Raw genomic sequence first — 21,460 nt, 5'->3', positions numbered from 1 at the left:
CATTGTTGAGGTAAACTAAAATAGATTTATACTGTGTAAAAATAGTATGTGTATTCACTCTCTGTCCTAAACGGCTTGTTGGAGCTCCTGCCCCCCCCTCCCTATGAGCCCAGTGGCCGTGTGCGAGACACAGCGAAACCCAGCCCAGCCCAGCCCCAGAACACACACACAAACTCGCAGCCTGGGGTGACTGACTCGGCATCCGTTGCAGATTTCTTCTCTGTACCGATGCAGCACCCTCTCCAGAATATGAACCAACTCCGACTCCAACTGTGTCCATAAACAGAGACGTCTTGGCCCCAGGAGTAATATCAGCAGCAGTAGTACTGCAAGATTCGAGTGTCCAAAATGGTGGTGATGATGGTAGTCCAGGAGTCTTTTCCTGGCTGCAACTCGCGGGGGGAGACTTGGTTTTTCTCAGATCCATGGCTAGTTTTCAACGGTCGTCTTAGTGGGGTCCTTAGTTTTAGATGATTTGCTGAGTGGAGGGTGGGACTTATTGCGTTGAATGGGGGGAGTCATCTGTAGAATTGAGAGTTTTTAAAAAGTTCTTTAAGCTTTTGTAGCTTTTTCATCTATCATTTCCAACCAAGCAGCAAGAGATCAAATTTAAGAATAAGTAATAGTTTGTCATGATTTTACGGAAAAAGTCAAAAGTATAGTTTGTCAGAAAGAAAACAATATGGAAAAGTCATTGTGTACAATAGTACGTCAAAAAAAAGAAACTAATTTCATTACAAATTAATGAATGTTTTACCCAGTTATAAAGTTTTGCATCCATTAAAGAAAACCCCATTTCTTACAAAGTACTTCATAGTATACCCTTTATTAAGTGTTGCATACATCAAAGTGTATCTAAAAGTATCTTGGTAGCAGTAAATAACTAAAATATGTAAGGTTATCAGAAAAAAAAACCACATTGTTTAACTGAACAAGTGTTTAAAAACGGCCATTAAAAGAAACCAAATTCCTTACAAATTACTTCATATTCTACCAGTTGTTAAGTGTTGCATACATCAAAGTGTGTCTAAAAGTATTTTAGTAACACAAGAAAAGAGAAAAAAGCATTGATGTCAACAAAACTGGATTGTCCCACTGAAATAGCGTTAAAATCAAAAGTGCCTTTAAAGAATACGGAAGAGGATTAGGGCCACATTATTATTATTTTTGGGAGCATTTGAAAAAAATATGTTTTGTTTTTTTTGTTCTGAGAAAATCGTCAGGATTCAGACTTTGATCTCAGAATTCTGACTTTTTTTTCCCAAAAAAAAAATGTTTTTTTGTTCTGAGGAATTCAGAATTCTGAGATTAAAGTCAGAATTCTGACTTTTTTCTCAGAACAAAAAAAAAATGGTTTTTTTTCAAATCCTCCCCAAAAAAAATCCTCTTCCGTAAAAGAAAATGTATTCAGACAAAGTATTTTATTTTCAAAAAATGACAGACTTGCCTTTAAGAGTCACAGTCTTTAAGAAAATAAAAAGTGTTACACAGTGACTGACATTCTACCAGTTGTAAAGTTTTCAGACAACAAACTGTATCTAAAAAGTATCTTGGTAGCAGAAAAAAAATGCAAAAAAGCAACCAGTAAAGTCATCTAAAAAACATATATTTTAAAAAGCAATGTTAGTCAAATTATATAAACTGTGTTTAAATCACAAACTCTCCATTTAGTGTTTGATTCTTTAAGAAACTCAATTCATTACAAATCAATGAATATTTTACCAAGTTATAAAGTTTTGCATCCAATAAATTGTAACTATAAGTATCTTTTGTAGGAGAAAAAACAAAAATCATTTAAGTTATTTCCAGAAAACTGGATTGTCTTAAAATCCCAAATTGCCTTTAAGAGTCACAGTCTTAACCTGTTAAACCCCAAGCGGGGACCCTGTTTTTTTTTTTCACGACACTGTGTCTCAGGGGATCTTAATATTTAAGAACCTATTAATGTGTTATACCAGATTAACGGAAATAATCTCAGCTAACTGACGATACAAACAAAACACAACTCTCATAAGAAGCATCTAAATGACCCCTTAGCGAAAAATACTAACGGATATTGGCACAGAACTCAAGATAAAAGTACCCTTATTACTTATCGTAGCTGCACATACAAGATATCTGATTAAAGCTGAGGTTCCACAGATTATTTAGGTATATGGTATCATCACTGAGTGATCCGAACTCGCGACAGGGGAAGCAAACACAGACATCACAAAACGTACCTTTACGGAGCTTCTAGGGAGACCGTCTCACCGTAGCTGTCAATCTGATCAAAAGACGTGTTCAATGGCATTAAAACGAGAAAAAACGCGGCTGAATCCGTTAATCCACAGGTTTTTAACGTCTCTGTATAAAAAAAATATTTAATTTATAATCCATAATTCCATTTTTATGTAAAAATCGCAGAGCAAAAGTTAGCTGCTAATGGTAGCCACCATTAGCTGCTGCTGCTTCCGGTCTTGGCTATGCGGCAGTCTAACACACACACATTACCAAATAAGGACTATGTGGGAGTTCCCCTCGATTCCATTGGCTCTGACGGTTAGAAAGAGATGTCACATGTCAAAATCCAGCAAGGGGGGCCAGAGATATGAAAAATCAACCCAAATGGCCCCAGAAGAGGTTTGTTTTAGCTAAATCTGTCTAAAAAGGTCAAATATCACTTGTTTTGCATCAATCTTGATACAGGGTACTTATTATATGTTATACTTTGGTTCCTAAAGCTTTTAGTCTACTAACCCATCATCCAAGGTTAGTTTTCACCAGGGCCGGCCCTAGACTTTTGGGGGCCCTAAGCAAGCTTTGGCTTGGGGGCCCCCTCACTCTAGCGCGTTCTCACTACACACAACACGGAACCAACTTTTGTCTTATGATGTTAGCATAAGCACACATATTGTATAAATAAGCATGTAAACACCGTGGACCTAACATCGTCTAAGGGGGTCCTCACCTCCTCTAGGGGGGTCGGGGGGCATGCTCCCCCGGGAAGATTTTTTTTAAATATTGAATTTAAAAGCATCAATCTGGTGCACTTTGAGAGAAACATTAAGAGATCTATGGATACATATCTCAACACCCATATGAAACAGAACTGTAAACAGATTTTTCTTTATGGATATCTTACAAATCACTATCACTTGTCATATAGTATTTCATAACTCTTTTTCATTTATTCTCTCTGGCTGTCCATCATATAATGTTCACATAGAAACTAGCTGTCAATAGGAATATCATTCAGAAGAATTATAATTTCTTGCAAAAATCTGTCACAAAAAGAGGTTGCACATTTAAATTCCAGTGTTGTTATGGCAACGTCAGTGGCCAAACAGCCACATTTACTGCTGCAAATACATTCAAACATGCTGTTGACATGTAAAGCAGTGGCAACTATGCCACCATTTCAGCTGACTTTTTCTCAGAAATACTGTCACATAACATCCATATATTTCAGTGCTAGGTTGATGCTTAGCTAAGCTAACTGTGAAACACTTTAACTGACAGGACTCCGGATCAAATGTGTACTGTAAGGTAGCTTCTAGCTTCATGTCGAACAGTAAGTCAACATTTCCCAGAGAGCTTTCTTTGAAATCACCAGATAACGCTAAAAAACATTACATTTAGATGATATGACAAAGTGTTTATTTAATATATCTGGCTAGCTATAGCTACTTGCTAACGGTTTAGCTTACCCCCGCGATTCAAAGTAACGTCAACGTAGCTGTAATTTATGCTTTGCTTACATGTTCGCATTACTTGGAAGTTTACTGACATTTACATACCTTGTTTACCTGGCTCAAGTGGTGGCTCTGGGGTTGTTGTGTGAGCCACCACTTGAAAATTGTCGTATTTTTTAAGAAAATGTTTTCTTATGTCCATCTTCAAAAACTCTGAGTCCGACTGACAGTTTATTTTAAACATTGTCACAGCTCACATGATAGGTACCTGTCAGCCAATAAGACAGATGTTTATTTCCATTCAACTCTCTGGCTGGTCTGGTGTCTTGCCTCTGTTGCATTCACTGAACACGGGAAATTACAATCCTGCCGTCCTCTCTTGTGTCATGATGAGGTTCAGGTAAAGCACGGTTAATGTATTATATTATTGACTCAATAATATAATACCTTACTTTGAGAGTAGGCAATCTAGGCATATTAACACAATTAATTAAACATGCTTATCACGGCGACGGTGTACTGAGATTTATTTATTTTTTAAATTAAAAATAAAAAACTTTTTTTTTTTTTTTTGCTAGGGGGCCCCTTAGTGGCTGCGGGGCCCTAAGCGGCCGCTTATGTCGCTTAATGGGTCGGGCCGGCTCTGGTTTTCACTATAAGTACAAAATATATTTTGGACGGACACTATCATTTAAAGTTTTTTACCATGTTCAATCTGAATTTTCTTTAACATAAAAAACATCTATATTGAATCTGACTTGTCGACATCCAACTCACAGGTTTATCATTACTTTGAGAAAAAAGATTATTAATTTAACCCTTTTAGAAGGGAAAATATGGTCATTTGTTCTGGGAATGTCATTTTCAAGCCTGAAACCAGAGAAAATCTGTTCAGAAAAAGTACTTAACTTTCTACCAGTTGTAAAGTTGTCATACATAAAACTCTATCCAAAAAAAAGAGAAAGACAACGAGATAAAAAAAAGCTAAATCTGCCTAGTGTACCTACACCTACGTGTGATAACACCTCGAGCAAAGGGAGGCGGGACTTAGCTCATTAGCATCATTGGGGGCGGGCCCACCTGTCACTTTGTATGCATACTAATGTGATTGATGCCGCATGTGGACTACTACTGATGTTTGATATGGTTGTCCTACACGAACACAGATAAATACTCTCATTGCTCGCACAACAACTTCCAACTGACTCTTCAGCCACACACACATTTGGAGCCGGTGAGTAGACCACCAGCTGTGACGGATCCTCTCTCTGGGTGGCCGCAGTGGCAGAGCTTCTCACAGTCAGAAAACAGATTGAGATCTTCCTTTCAGATAGGCTTACAAAGGACGCAGACCCATAACCAGACCATGTTGAGAGGCAGAACATACAGTGTATCCCCTCTCATAACAACGCTAACCATTGACAGGAAGCACTAGCTGATATGTGGGCACGAGGAGAGCTTTGAAGGCACTTTCACACTGCTGGATGAGGGCCAGAAAATCTCTCCTCCCCGTCCCTGCTGCTCTGGCTCTGTGTGGCTCTGTTCTGTATTTTTTAGATCTTGTTCTCTGTTCTCTTCCTGCCTATATAATCCCCATGCTGTTAACAGCTTGCTAGTTTCTGCAGCTCCAGCTTCTGTGTGTCTGAACATTTCAGACTATTCCAGTCTGTGCTGTTATCTCTTATCAGACATTCATTACACATATGGAGGCTTGGCTCTGAATGAGAGAGCTGCCTGGACTAGTAGCTGGGTCCGCAGAACTCTCTATCTCTGTCTGTCTCCTGCTATTTCACTCTCTTGTTCCCTCCCTTTCTTCTACCTTTCGCCCACACACTGCCTCACTCATCTATCTTGTAGTTGTTAACTCCTTTTCTTTATTTACTTCATGCTCTGGCATTTAGCTCGTCCACCTGGTCCGGCCTCTCCGCCTTGAATATGTGTCTCCTTTCTCATCTGTCTCCTTGCTATCTGTATCGGTTATCCATCTGAAGTAACTCCTCTTCCTCATATCTCACCTTCCTCCTCCCTATCCATTTTTTCCAACATCTTTCATTACCCTTGTACTTCACTTTTGAGAAAGTACAGGAGGTCATCTTGACCTCATTCCAGCTGTGAGTGTTTCCTGTGGATCAGGCTTATAAAGTATCTGCTTCCCAATGTTCACTCCCTCATCCCAACAAGGCTGTTTTGCAAGGCCCACTATATCAAAACCGATGTTTGTTCTGTCTCTTTGCCCCACTCTGATGTCCCCACTAGTACATCAAGTCCACAGTCTGTCATAAACTAGACCACTTGTAAAGTGCCTTGGCATCTCAAGGCGTTAATGAGGAGCAAGGAGTAAACGGGACAACAGCAGGAACATGCCCAGCCTTTCGGTGGACACATTCCCAGCACTTCAATCTTGCTAAGATTGAACTGTCTGTAATGTCCGATTATCTGGCAGATAACAGTCACCTCTTGAAAGTGTGTTGGCAGGCTTTAGGGAGATCTAACTTTTATCTACTGAAAGAAGCAACAACCACATTTTTTTATGACAATGGTGGAAGCAATTAACATTCTGTCAGTGACAAGAGGCAGCAAAGCCATCAGATATCCTTTTTTTTGCATTACAACCAGAAACAAACACAATGAAGTTGCACTTCAGTGTTCTTGATCTATCTTTTCCTATCAATCCTGTACATCAATGGTAGACATGTTCTGAACAGTGCAGTGTGTCTCTTTCAGGTGCCTTGCTCCAGTGGAACTTTGCTCTATGTTTGGTGCACTCTTTTCAAAATTGAAGCTGACACTCACACGCAGCAGAGAGTGGTGAGTCTCCCTGCATAACGTGTTTTCTCATAATGTGGAATGATTGTGTTGTTGTTTTTTCTCACACTGTATCTGTTTATTTGGAGGTTTTTCTAGCTATTGCCAGGTAGTAAGAGCAATTCTTAGTTAATGACGAAGGAGCACCAAAGCATTACATACCCATATGCATAAAAGACAGCGGATGTGGTAAAGCAGAACTTCTCATTTTTGTGAGAAAACATTTCCACAGACCAGCTTGGTTTGTTTGTTTTTAAGTTATGCAATCTGTGCTATTGTGATATCGATTGCTTCTGTATTTTGAACCCAGTGTTTCTTATCAGAATAGCTTTAATTCATTCACAGTCCAAAACGAGAAAACAGACTTTATATGGATTAACAAGAGCTAATGAAAACATCCACTAACTGAAGACTGTTCTGTATGAATGTCCTGTTTCAGGTGGTCTTTAGTCCACTGTTTGTTATGAGGAGCCACCTGCCAGATCCAGTAATCCTCCACGTAGAGAAGAGGAGTCTGGGACTGAGAGAGAGCCAGCTGATCCAGGGCCAGGGCCACCAGGAGCCCCTGCTGAACACGGAGGCCGACCTCACACACCACCTCACCTTCCAGGCCAGGTAAAAAGAAAAGAACATCTCACTTGCTTTTAACATTTACAAGTGTACATCCTTCAAAGGCAAAGTCAAATAAAGATGATATATATTCTGAAAACTCAGTAAAGCTGTACCAAATAGTTTGAAGCATTAAAGCTTCATTAATAACTTTGACCTTCTATTTCTTTGCATCATGTTTGAGGATGGTATATTTTACACAGTTGCAGATAAATATGATGCTACACTAATATTATTAGTATTATATAAAAGACAGGCTCTGACTCTGGTCTTCTGTAAAGGGCTTTTCATGCTTCCATTCAGCAAAGATAGAGACACTTACTTAAAGAGCAACTTCCAGGTTTGTTTTTTTACTACATTTATGCTTAACCTTGCCTGAAAATTACAATTAAAAAAGTGAATGCAGGATTTGATATGTTTTACAAGACATAAGGGCAGGAATTCAGAGGGAAAGGAGCCGTTTTGAGCTCTGCTACTAAAAACTGCTTTTTTTTAACGTCATACATCAAACGTGTCATATTACGTCACATGGGGGAGCAACTTTCTCGGACTCCTTCTCTGCCCAATCCGCGGTAGTAGTTTGTAGTTGGTTTGAGCGGTATTAGTGAGCTGGTATTTTTTCGGTAATTTTACATTGCATTTCACCATTTGTAATCATGGTGAGCTTGTGTTTGTGCAGGTTGCACAAACTCCAGCCTGTCAGGACATCGAGTCCACAGTTTTCCTAACAGGAAAAGACTTCACTCCTCTCTCTCTCTCTCTCCCCCCCCCTTCGCTCCTCTCTCTCCCCTACGGTACACAGCACCGTAAGACGTAGTGTGGAGTTGCATTAAGTAACGCGAGATACGGCTAATACTTGCGCATTAGTTTCTATTATGGATCAGTATCAACAGTCCTGCCAGTAACGTTACTATATTATCAATACTACTTTAGTTATAGCCTGATATATGATAGCTAACTTTACAATGTTGTGATGTGACTGACGTTAGCTAACATTAACTGTAGCTAACGCCGGTCACTCACCAAGACAGCTGCTCTGTTCTCCACTGGTTCTCCTTTCACCAAATTTGCCCGTCACAATGTCCAGACAACAAACCTCCATGCAGTCGGAACCAGCCTGTTTCGGTTCAACGATGCTGGCGGCGGCGGTTTTGAAAGCCTCTGCGGCCGCAGAGCTACTGCTTTTGGGTTTTGGGTTTGAAGGGCCAGGCTCCGGAGTTGCCGATGTCAGGGATGTGACATTCAAGTTGATGATGTTCAGTTTGACAGTATTTTGTTTTCTTATGCGTCGGTTCTTCTGACATGTTTTCAAGTGTATCTATCTAGGTTAACGGCTGACACACACAGAACAACGTAACAAATAGCGTAAACAACGTAACAAATAAACACATCTAAGCTTTTGTATTGGTTGTAATTTACATGGATACATTTGAATGGTGTGACAATGTCCTATTTGATTGGATTACAATGTACATATTCTTCCTGTTATGCCTGCTTTGTTTTACCTAATGCAAAGTGACCTGCTCCATCGAAATCAGTCGCATTGACCCGAAGACACATTTTGAGTTGTATACACTGTTGGAAAGGCGAGATTCCTAGCTTTCTAATGATATCAGGATTGTTTTTGTACTCCAAATATTAAGCAAAATATGTCACATTATATAATGACTGTCACAGAGTCATCATTTTGAGAAAAAGGCCTTCAAAGTTTCCTCTTCTCTGGGGTCCATCGATTTGATTGATTATTAGCGGAGCAAATGATCAAAGTAGTAACGGAGGGAAGATATTGTCGTTTGGATTACTGGTCTGGGGGGAGCGTGTGTGTGTGTGTGTGTGTGTGTGTGTGTGTGTGTGTGTGTGTGTGTGTGTGTGTGTGTGTGTGTGTGTGTGTGTGTGTGTGTGTGTGTGTGTGTGTGTGTGTGTGTGTGTGTGTGTGTGTGTGTGTGTGTGTGTGTGTGTGTGTGTGTGTGTGTGTGTGTGTGTGTGTGTGTGTGTGTGTGTGTGTGTGTGTGTGTGTGTGGGTGGGTGGGTGGGTGTACGTGTTTGTGTATTTTTGCCTTTGTATGTATTGTGAAACCCCGGCTGTTGTTATGCCTGCTGTAACGTAAAGTTACTCCGTTCTCCGCTTGTAATTATGCCTTTACAAGCTTCAAAGTTATATTTATCATCTGAATTTGCCGAAACAAGTTTAATATTCTGAAAGCCAAGACTTTGTTTATTTGAAATCAAATGAAAACAAACTCTAACGGACCCTGCCGTGTTATCTATGATTCAACCCGGTATCACGTCAAGACGTGAACATGTGACGATTTACCATGCTGGGAGACGTGATTTCGTCCCTTCAAACGTGACAGTTACACGGTATTGTTAACCCATGTTAACCAGTGGAGAAATAACCGGAAATACCAAGCAAATGCTACCCCGACGTAATGATTTATTTTTTAATAGTCACACTTGATTACGCCGATTTTCTTGTTGACCCAGCTGGTCCACACCTCTTTTAGCACAAACAAAGGCTACATTAATGTATTAAATCGATTGTAATCCGTGCGTGTGGATGTGGAATTAACGGACGTGACGTTGTGCGATTGAGTTGCCAGGCAACAACCGTAGTTATATTTAAAAACATGTTAGAAGGCCTCACGAAATACTTTAATGCAAATTAAAATGTAAATGTGAAGGAATGTGTGTATAACAAAATACATCGGTCATAAACGAAACCGGAAACAGACGTAGGCAAGATCCTCAGCTCGATAATTGGATGGCTTAGCCGCAATGCATGCCGGGATTTGGTGTTTATGTGATGTGAAATCTGAAAACGTTTTTTAAAAATACAGTAATACTTTATTCCGAGTGTGCTTGCTTTTCTCTTTGAAAGTCATCACATAACGGCATTGTAATACACGGTTCAGCTGCATTAAATATTACATATCTGCCGTAATTCTCTATTTATAGAGCCCTGCTGAGAAGACTTCTAGACAAACAGGAGAACTGCCGCCAAAACTGAAAACGTGACTTGTTATACACACATTCCTTCACATTTACATTTTAATTTGCATTAAAGTATTTCTTGAGGCCTTCTAACATGTTTTTAAATATAACTACGGTTGTTGCCTGGCAACTCAATCGCACAACGTCACGTCCGTTAATTCCACATCCAAACGCACGGATTAACATCGCTTTAATACATTAATGTAGCCTTTGTTTCTGCTAAAAGAGGTGTCGACCAGCTGGGGCAACAAGAAAATCGGCTATGACTATTACAAAATAAATCATTACGTCGGGGTAGCATTTGCTTGGTATTTCCGGTTATTTCTCGACTGGTTAACATGGGTTAACAATACAGTGTAACTGTCACGTTTGAAGGGACGAAATCGTGACATCTTCACGTCTCCCAGCATGGTAAATCCTCACATGTTCACGTCTTGCCGTGATATCGGGTTGCTATGATTAGTATATTTGCCTTACATTCATAATTTCAGCGGAGGGAGGGGGAGCGGCGCTGAGGAAGAGCAGAGTGGCGAGTGAGAGGCGAGCTGTCATCTTCCCTTTACAAGCTTCAAAAATGCCTGTAGCTAATGAGATTGAATATAACAATAAAAAATAACAAAATATACAAAGCTAGATCAGATCGCGTTTTAGATGCGACTTTAGAGTAGAGGGGAATTATTGAAACAGGATTTGTACAGTGTTCCGCGGCATCCGCTGCTGCGAAAATGTGGGGCAGGGCTGAAAAGTGGGGACCTGGCCCCCCCCGCTTCCGGCGCCCTTGGTGTGAGTCACTTTGCCACTTTGTGAGTAAATCACTGCTGCGCCTGGTTCTCGGTCGGTGTGTGTTCACACTCTCTCATACTCACCAAACCCCCTTTGAGAGACAGCTCCTTACTGTATATCTGCTAATATGTTAGGTCCCACTAAGCAAAGTCAGTTTTCAAAATGTTGCCTCAAATTTGCACATAAAATAAATACCATGTATTCAATCTGTAGGTCATATGATATCTTATAACACCACTATGGTACCTCATGTGTCATGTCACAATATTTAAATGATACAGATGTAGTGATTCATTTCAGACAGTTGAAACGCGAGGGCCGTGATTGGTACTTGATCTGCCCTCGCTCAAGGGAAAACCTCCAGCTTGACTTGAGACCGCCCCCGTGATAGATAAATGTAATTATAATGAAGCCAGCTGCAATGGAACATTGATCCACCAGGGGGTGCAGTGGGGTTCCACACTGGAGCTCATGTGAAATAAAGTCAGATACAGTACGCTGGATGTACAGCGGAACTTTGTTAAGATTCATATGTCACGGATATCATACTCTGTGCTAAATAAGAGACATGTAATCATTTACAAAACATCACCATGTTGTTATTTAACAAAATAATGTTGTTTAGTCGAAAAAAACGAACGGGAGGAAATGCAGCCCGGCTCTCGATTTTTAATCCTAATTTAATTGTAATCTTCACCACGATTATTTATGTTTATGTTCGCCGAATTGACATGAAATCACTGACACATATGAATATACTGTATTCAACTTCATTAAAACGTTATTAATGTGCCTAAACTCAGTAATTCACAAAAAATATTTATATTTTAATGGAGCCTCGTCGGCAGATCAGGATCCAAAAGCGTAGCGGAGGGATCCTGATCTGCATGGCGGGTGTTATTTTCCCCATAAAGAACAAGTCGCTGCAAATTATCCCGCTTATTACACGGCCACATTCTCAACAAAGTAACGACATGACTCCCAATATTAATTGAAATGCTTTTATGGATTTAGAAAATGTTTTTATTGATTTAAAAAATAGTTGTATGTATTGATTTAAATTGACATGCATCCGCTAAGAAAAATAATCCGTCGTTGTTACCGTTTTTTAAACAGTGTGAATGAAATGGCAGCTCTCTCCCCCCTCCCCCCCTGATCTTTCTTCTCCAGCAGCTAAATTAACTGTAGGTTACTCTGAGTGACCATAGACTGTATGTGACTGTAAGCTTACAGTTAGTGACGTAACAACACCATAAAAGCTGGTGGGTTGAAAGCAATACGGGAGGTAAAAATAACTAGAATAATTGTGATTTATTTATTGTGGCTTTTATGTTTTTAGGTATAAAATGTTATGTAATTCCGGCTTATAGTTCATCCTTCTCTAAAAGCCTTCAACAATGACAATATTCATAGTAATTTAATAAATCCTTCCAACACACATTGTAAAAAATAGCCTACTGTAAGTTAAGAAATCATTCCAATATGTACATCTTCTGATGTAACAACAATAACATTTTAAATAGTAACATAGCTGAACATGGTATTGCACATTTAACTAAAGCAGCAGTGTTAATAATAACAGAAACGCCAAAGAGTCATCTAATAGAAATATATAAAAGCATTTATTTTAATTGTGTAGCAGTCAGTTTATAATTTTGGCAGCACTGTTGAGCATTTTGAAAATGTATTTTCATGCCTCTGTGCAAGGCTTAGTCTTTCTATCTTTATAGCCACATGGTGTAAAGTAACTAAGTTCATAAACTCAACAAATACTATACTTTGGCACAATTTTGAGATACTTTTACTTTATTTAAGTATTTCAATGTTTTGCTACTTTGTTCTTCTATTCCACTAAAGTTCAGAGGTACATGGTGTACTTCTACTCCCCTACATGTATTTAATACCTTTAGTTACTTCACAGATGTGGATAAATCATGTGAAATATAATCAAGTGTTAAATCAGACTTTAGTTCCACCTGGAGTAAATCCACAAGCTACCCTGCAGTATACAAAGTCATTCAAACTAGCTGCACCTTTACCAGCTTTGACAACACTTTCATGATCAATCATTATAAAACACATCATATTTATTATTCTGAAATGGACCAATCTGGAAAATGACTACTTTTACTGTCGCTACTTTAACTATATTTTGATCAGAATACTTTTCTACTTTTATTTGAGGAACATTTTGAATGCAGGACTTTTACTATAACAGAGTATTCCTACACTCTGGTACTATTACTTTTACTCAAGTACAAGATCTGAGTACTTCTACTTTTACTCAAGTACAAGACCTGAGTACTTTTACTTTTACTCAAGTACAAGACCTGAGTACTTCTACTTTTACTCTACAAGATCTGTGTGCTTCTACTTTTACTCAAGTACAAGACCTGAGTGCTTCTACTTTTACTCAAGTACAAGATCTGAGTACTTCTACTTTTATTCTAGTTCAAGATCTGAGTGCTTCTACTTTTACTCAAGTACAATATATATATACTTATACCACCTCTGTTTATAGCCTATGAAAAAAACTATTAGAAATAGAAGGCTAAAGCTAACGTTAGCAGATAGTGACAATGTATGCTAGCTAGCTAGCTCAACGATTCCTTAAATAATATTGCCACAGAAAAACTTTTCAGTTCACATCACGCTCTGCCGCTCCGACAGGGAGCTCTGCTCTGAACACCTGAACGGCCCGTTCTAACAGCTGTTCACCAGCGGTCCAGTCTGTGCCACAGTGACTCACAGTTAATATTAACGAACGCACTCATAGGTAATTTAGTTGCTGAAGCTAGACCATCATCTCGGAGCAGCAGAGCCTTATTTTACATCCATGAGCAGAGCCGACAGGCAGGAAGACTCGAGCACACAGCTCGCACTTCATTATAATATATAAAAAAAGAACACCATGCGTGTCATGATGGCACATAACAGCTCACGGCCGCAGATTACTCCAGGTCCCAGACCCCCCCATACCCCACAAAAATATTTGTATTGCAGATCTACATGAATCACACAAACGACCTATTTTGGATTCAAAATGGCGAATTTCGCGGAAAGGTGACAAGTTTGCATCACTGAACATAGACAGACCACAACTGAAACATAACATCTGAAACGATGTAACAAAATAATACACGTTGTGGGGATGCAGCTTAGGATGTGAGGAGTGAGGGACACGGCTTAGAACGGGCGTGTCGCCTGGCAGGACAGGAGAGTGTGTGCACCAGTCTGACTTGATCTATGAATTCATGTCCGTGACACTCACTGCTGCCCACAGCTGTTTTATAGAAGGAAAACCTCCTTCACTTCATGAAAGTGTTTTAACCACACACACCTCTACACACACACACACACACACACACACACACACCCACCCACCCACCCACACACACACACACACACACACACACACACACACACACACACACACACACACACACACACACACACACACACAATTGACATGAAATCACTGACAAATATGAATATACAGTATTCAACTTCATTAAAACGTTATTAACGTGCCTAAACTCAGTAATTCACTAAAAATATTTATATTTTAATGGAGCCTCGTCGGCAGATCAGGATCCCAAAGCGTAGCGGATCTTGAAAAATAGTCGGTTGTTACCGTTTTTTAAACAGTCTGAATGAAACGGCAGCTCTCAGCTGTGTATTTACACAACTAATGGCCCATCAACCACAGCTCTCCCCCCCCCCCCCCCCCTGATCTTTCTTCTCTAGCAGCTAAATTAACTGTAGGTTACTCTGAGTGACAAGCTTACAGTTAGACACAATACTGTCATTGCAAGTGACCCTCAGTTAGTTGACTTTTATGTTCAACTGCTAAATTCGTTACTGATAAAAAAGGGCTTCTACTGTACCTAATTACCTTAACACTAGAACCGCCAGAGGTTTTTGTATAGGCCTACCTAAACCCGTCAAATCCCGCTATTAGAATGCAATTTTTAACAACATAGGGTGCTACATAACACACTTTCAGGAAAAGTCACGGACTGGGAGACTTTAATATTTTATTGAAAAAAAGTCACATTGCACACACACATCACACAAATTGACCCGATTGGCGGTTATAGTGTTAAATAAACTCACTAATTAATGAAACCAGTTCAATATGCATTATTCTTATCATTTTTTATGAGCGCAGAAATAGTCTTAAAATCAGATCTGTTTTTTAAATGAAATCTGACGGCAGGCAGTTAGCTCTGATCACCTATGATAAATGCGCCACACCTAATCGCTGGCCATTCAGCCACAGAGCTCCCTCTATACAAATCAAGCTGTAGACGGTGTGAAAGCACCTATTGTTTTAAATAATGGTCGGAATGTGACCTGTGAGCCTTCTGAATTACCGTGGGACAGCACATTCTAAACTAAAATGTTCAGTCAATAAAGTAACATCTTATCTTATCTTAATAATATCTTCATATTAATAATAATAATAAATCATACAGTATGTGTCCGAAAGGGAGCAGGAGGAAGCAAACACAAAAATATACAACAAATATACTGCATATTAAAGCAAACGATTGTAAAGGTAAAAGTATGAGCATAACAAATAAAGAAGTGTAATGTAAACATTTACATTATTATTATGATTATTTAATATGTAAAGACTATATATTATTGAATTACAAGATTAGATATACTTTAGTTGATCTAAAATATTGATGTGTTCAAATGCTCTTCAAAACACAACTGAAAGTCCATGAAACTTGTCTTTCTGTATTTGTGAATGAAGCGCCATCTCCTGGTTAAAACCTGAAATTGAAAATCTGACAACGCCCTCTTGGAAAATAGTGGGAGGGCTTAACATTCCTCTATACTGGTCTTAGGCAGTTCGTAGGCAGGAAGCTGTAAGCTGGAGTCTGAAATGAAGTGCTACATCTGTAGATGCTTTATTCCAAAGTGTCTCATGAGTGTTTATGTGTCAGTATGGGTGGCCCAAGGGGAAATAACAACCATATGTATATACTGTATTGATGTTGTTCCTACCATATTTGTTGTCTGTACATCTTTAATCTATGTTGTTTTATGAAAGAAACATCACCCCTTTGGTAGCAACCAGTGGTGATGTAAATAAACAGAGTAAACACTGGGTATAACTCACTCCTCCTGAGAGAAATCTTTGCTGTAACTGTTGGATGTTTAGATATCTAGTCACAAAGTTTGTTTTGATTTCTGCTGCCATAAAGGAACCACAGTGGCCGTACAGTGACTGGGAATTAATCTGCGCCTATTGCGGAAGATAAATCCTTTTCATAAAGCAAGCTCAGGAACAACTAAGTGGCTTTTCTTTCTGGATTGCCACCACAAAACATCCCATTTCTAAACTGCCTCTCACTTCACAAACATACAGACCCCTTTTCTTGAACCCCCAACTCAATCCATCCCTCATCCTGCATCTTCTACCACAATTGTACATGTACCTTCACTCACATACACAATAACACACACAACCCCAAACCTCTAGGACAGATCCAATCTCCAATATTCGCTGGTCAACAGCTCGTCTTTCCTTCCTGTAATTACACATAGTTGTGGGTTCTAATGGACGAGGTGGAGAGCAGAGCTGCGGTCTGTGACACAAGAGACAGAGAAGTCTTAACCAGAACAGTTATGTCCCGCTCTCCAAATCTTGGCCACCACATTTGAAAGCTGAGGGTTACAATTAGAATACTCTTCAAGTTCCCCATTGGGTACTGCTCTGGATGAAAGGCTTCCTGTCAACACCTTGTCCCTCTCCTCTGTCTTGCCCCAGCTCCAAAAGCTATAGCCCCTATGGTCTTTTTATAGCACAATGAGCTATATTAATAAACTACTGATCTGGGGTAAGGGGGCAGCTACACTTTAGCAAAATAGAACTGGATGAAGCCCAGAGGAAGAGAAGAAGCTATTATAGGTGGATTTAGTTCCTTTTTTTTCTTGTGGCAAAGCCGTAATTGACCAGTGTCTGGGGCTGAGGTATCCAATAGGATTATGTATTGCCGTTAAGATTTTTCTATGATCTTTAAGAATTTGTGTTTACAAGGCAACTGCATGTCTGGACGAAAAAAGCAGAACAAAAGGCAGATGGAGGTTTTAGGGTAAAATCCGAGTTTAGCTTGAGGTCACTTGAATCGTTCTGAACAGAACAATGAGAAAAGTCAGCTGCTGTCAGTCAAGAGATGTCTTGTTCTATAGTGAAATGAAAAATATCTTTCAATTGGTTCTGGGGTGGTATAAGTGAAGACGCTTCCAAGGCAGATTTGCTTATATACAGCAGTGATTCACAACCATATGTTTTTATAACCCGAGTATGTCGTTTTTAATTTCATGCCATCAACTATCCCCACCAGGGGGGGGAGGGTAATCAGCATAAATGAAATCAGCTGGTACAGGACTTGCAGACTGTTGGGGAAAGATGGCAAAATGTTTGAATCTCTGAGATATACATGTTCTGTGAGCTATCTATTTCAATGGAAATGGGTTACTGAAAATGGAATACATGGCACATGTTTCTCTTGTTAGAGACATCTATAACGATTTGTGCTCCGTCTTTCAGGCATGATGAGGATGCTTCCCATAGTGCTGTACCAATCTCCACCAGCTTAATCAAACAGATAGTGCACAAGAATGGAAACGAGGACAACCTGGAGCACATCCTGGCTGACTTCTACGGTCCAAAGACCTCCACTGGGCCCCCATGGCCCTACGTAGCCAAGGATACTGACAGGTACAGTATTGTGTGCATGTCCAGTGCCCTGCATTTTAATAATAGCCGTCTTTTACTTTTACTTACATGTTTAGTGTTGATCATCTTTTTTTAAACAAATCTTGAGGAGCCCACCTACAAGCACCGGGTTGGCTAAACAAGGGGAAGCAAGGCAGGAAATAGAAATAATGCCACATCATGCAAGTTCACAAACGAAGTGCACAAGCCTCTTTCCTCCAACACACCAGGAGGGTTATGATCCTTTGCAGTCAACATGTGTTATTATTTTCCCTCTTTATTATAGAACTTACGTGACAAGCGTTAAATCTTAATGTTACATTTCATAACAAATTGTATTTAGACCAACCACCATTTTCCTAATAGTAGTCTTCATATGGCATCCAATCCCCAAAGCTCAAAGTTGTGCAAGCAAGCCCTTTAATGAGGGAGGCTTCTCTTTATTACCGAATATTTGTTCACGTAATAAAACTGTTACTGCAAAGACAATGAAGAGCCATACATCAGAGACCGGAGATTTAGGCTGTCACTCTGTCACAGTCCCACTTTCTCACACTCGTCACAGGGCCTTGCATTCAGTTCAAACTTGGCACAGCTTTGCAGAGCATACAGTGTGTATACTGAATAAATGTGAGCAAATGTGTGTTTATGTGGCCCACGCATGAGGCTACATATACAATCGAGCTGCACACACATGTGAATCTTTCCACAAATGTCCCTCTGGGAATCGTCTTCTGTCACAAAGCGATCACATCTTGAAGCAGCGGAAAGACACGCAGCCATATGCCCCCCCACAGGCTTGAGCTACAGAGAGTGGATCTGTCTGTGCTCGCCCGGGTTTCTCTGCTTCTATCCATACCCAAAGAGGCACACATATTGTTGCCCAACCCACACTCATAACACTGTGTTACAAACGCACATCGCCGCACACATCACCCACATTTAATGTCACGCACACTGAGTCTCAGTGAATGGCGGCTATCTGGAGCTGCAGTGTCAGGTTTCTCTGGCAGTCAGACCCCTCTCTTCCTGTAAGACTAAAAGTCCAAATGCACATTTCACATCCTGTTAGGGGCTGTGGCAGTTTGTCTGAAACAGAAATCTGCCACTTTATGTTGAAGAGCCAAAAAGGTACAAGAAAAGCAACACAGTCTCACTCCCTGATCGTCCAAGAGCGATGCTTGGTCAGGGTCCTTTGGCGTCCAGTTGTGACCCGCCGAGTCTCCTTCAGCTTCATAAACGGACGCAAAGAGCATTCAACTGATTACAATGTATTCCCATCGGCGGCGGTATTTGACGCTCATGGAAGCATCGCATCCGTCCATGTTGGCGGCACTTAAAGGCAATGTGAGCGTCCATTCCCATTGGATAACGGAGAATTGTACACCCGGAAGTAAGTATTCTCTTTACTGTCGATTGATTTGACCGTAATATCTGATTATCCTTGTTAATTACACAACAGTAATTGGTGTAAATTGTGTTCAATGCTTTTGTATTTTTCCCCTTCGATTCGGAGAAACAAATCGTTTTTTCTGAGTTTAGGATGGCAGACACTAACCTTAATCCTCAGCTATCGTTTGGGACTAAACATCCGCTTTGCTTGACAAACCCCGTCATTAGTCCTCAAGCTCTGTAATTGGATGTTGGATTGGCAGTGCGCCAAGGTTACGCCAAGCGTCAAACAGCACTTTGAAAGGGAATGAAGCCCATCCACGGCACACTATCCAAAACAGGATACTTTGCAAATATGACAGTAGCCATCGATTATCTTAGGATAAGATAAGATATAATTTATTGATCCCAAGTTGGGAAATGTTTTTGTTACTGCAGCATGTAAAACATGCAATTTATTGTTACTTTGTAATTCTACTCCACCACAATTCAGAGGTTAACCTGGTATTTTCACTCCACTACTTTTTTTTAGTTACTTTACAGATTCTGATTAATGATGTGAAATATAAACAACCCTTAAAGCAGACTTTAGATACACCTGAGTAAAATTCAGTGAAGGTGATTGTCAAGTGCCAACAATCAGGCGAGATATTTGATAGTTGGTGCTTGAGAAGACTAAACATTTATCTGCAGATCTCTATAAAGTATATTCATTACTCGTTATTCTCTAATCGTTCATTACAAACTGTATATAATAGCTATTTTGCACATACTTTATCATATACACAACTACAGTGTAGTTAAGCAATTAATGAAAAACTTGGGTCACAGGTTCCTCAACAGAGCATTACAAGACATCTATCTTAACCTAAAGTATAATTTAATGCTTTAATAAAGGTTCATTAGTTTGTCTGTTTTGCACATCCTCCTATTAATATCTTTGTACATCCGGCACTAAATTGTTTTATTGTAGAGATCATTTACAGTATCTTCTTGATGTTTTCTATTCTATATTTCTATCATTGACCTTCTACTTTCCCCCTATTTTGTATGTACTCTTAATATTTAAATGTTTTCATCAAATATAAAACATTCAACAAAACATGCAGCAGACCTTAGGCAAGGCAAGTTTATTTAGTAAAAGAATAGTTTCCGGTCCATTCTGAGGCCCAATCTCTGTAGATAAATAAAGAACTACGGCAGATGTGTAATATGTAATGCAGCCAAACCATTTATTACGATGCATTCATGTGATGACTTTCAAAGAGTAAAGCAAGCACTGCTGAATAAAGTATGATTTTATCTTTTTTACGAAAAGTTTTTTTCATATGGAATACAGTTGGAGGTCAACCAATCACAGAGCTTGAGGACTAATCACGGGTTTGTCGAGCAAAGCTGACTGGCATCGTCCCAAATGACAGCAGAGGATTATGGGTAGTGTAGTGTCTTCGGCAATCCTAAACTCCGAATGTTTTTCCGAATCGAAGGGGAAAAACACAAAAGCATTGTACACAATGCTCGGTGAAACCGAACCAACCAGCGAGTGTGTAAATATTGTGTCTTAATGGGGCACCTCGGCTCTGATTAAACAGACATCGTGTAGTGGTTGGGGTTAGGGTAACCCCTTGCTGGAGGCAGTGTATGCGTTTGTTTGAAGCTTTCAAAATCCACACTTCTCAAGACCTCAAGTTCAGAGTTGGCAGGTGTGGACGGACACATTCCTTTCAACTACCCTTTTGTGAGCTATGTAATGTGATTTATGAGCCTTAAACTTTTAAGGCAATCGAGGTGATTGTCCCATAAAACACTCAAACATGGGTAAATTGTAAGAAAAAGCCATCGTCAGTGTTTAGGGTCCCATTCAACAGCAGGCAGGCTTTGGGTATGGTACGTTTGAGGTGGCAGGTCGGTGGGCTGAGCAGAGACCAGGCGGCCTGGAGGGAGAGAAAGAAGTTAAACCTTTGATGGCTTTGAACTTAGAGTTAGTCTGAGAGAACTGTTTGTTTGGCTCTCTTCTGACACTACGCTGTTTAGGGTTCATGAGACCATGATTATCGTGAAATGACTGTTGTGTTGGTGGATCAGTGGAAAAATGGTTCCGTGTTTCAGTCTGTTTGTCTGTGTCTCCACATGCCTGTGTGTGTTCCCAGATGTCTTGTCAACTGTTCTCTGTATCTGTTTGTATTGCATAACTTGTGTGCAGACCTTTTTCTTCCTATGTATTTGTTTAGCCTGACTGATTGTCATTGTGTTCTGCATTGTATAACAGTAAAATAATTGTTTGTTTATATGCAACACATTGCAATGTTGGTTTAAAGCTATGTGCTGCACTGTGTAACACATGTCCATAGCTGATTTACATTAGTAGACAGATGAAATTATGTCCTTAATCTAAGGAATTGAGCATAAATTATTTTTATTACCAAGCTGAGAATAATTGTTGTTTGTAAATACTGCATAACAGGTAGCT

At 39.8% G+C, this 21,460-nt stretch overlaps 1 protein-coding gene across 1 annotated transcript in view; it reads left to right on the top strand.

The window, feature by feature from the left end:
• Positions 1 to 21,460, top strand: part of vps13b (vacuolar protein sorting 13 homolog B) — a 460,668-nt gene that overhangs the window by 412,581 nt on the left and 26,627 nt on the right. Inside the window, 3 exon segments of the mRNA XM_079694034.1 lie at positions 6,399 to 6,482; positions 6,919 to 7,094; positions 17,431 to 17,601. Of these exon segments, the coding sequence (XP_079550160.1) occupies positions 6,399 to 6,482; positions 6,919 to 7,094; positions 17,431 to 17,601 (431 nt within the window).

The sequence above is a fragment of the Notothenia rossii genome, assembly GCF_949606895.1.
Source record: "Notothenia rossii genome assembly, chromosome: 7".
Taxonomy (NCBI): domain Eukaryota; kingdom Metazoa; phylum Chordata; class Actinopteri; order Perciformes; family Nototheniidae; genus Notothenia; species Notothenia rossii.
The sequence above is the reverse complement of the archived record's forward strand: the minus strand, read 5'-3'. Positions and strand labels throughout refer to the sequence as shown.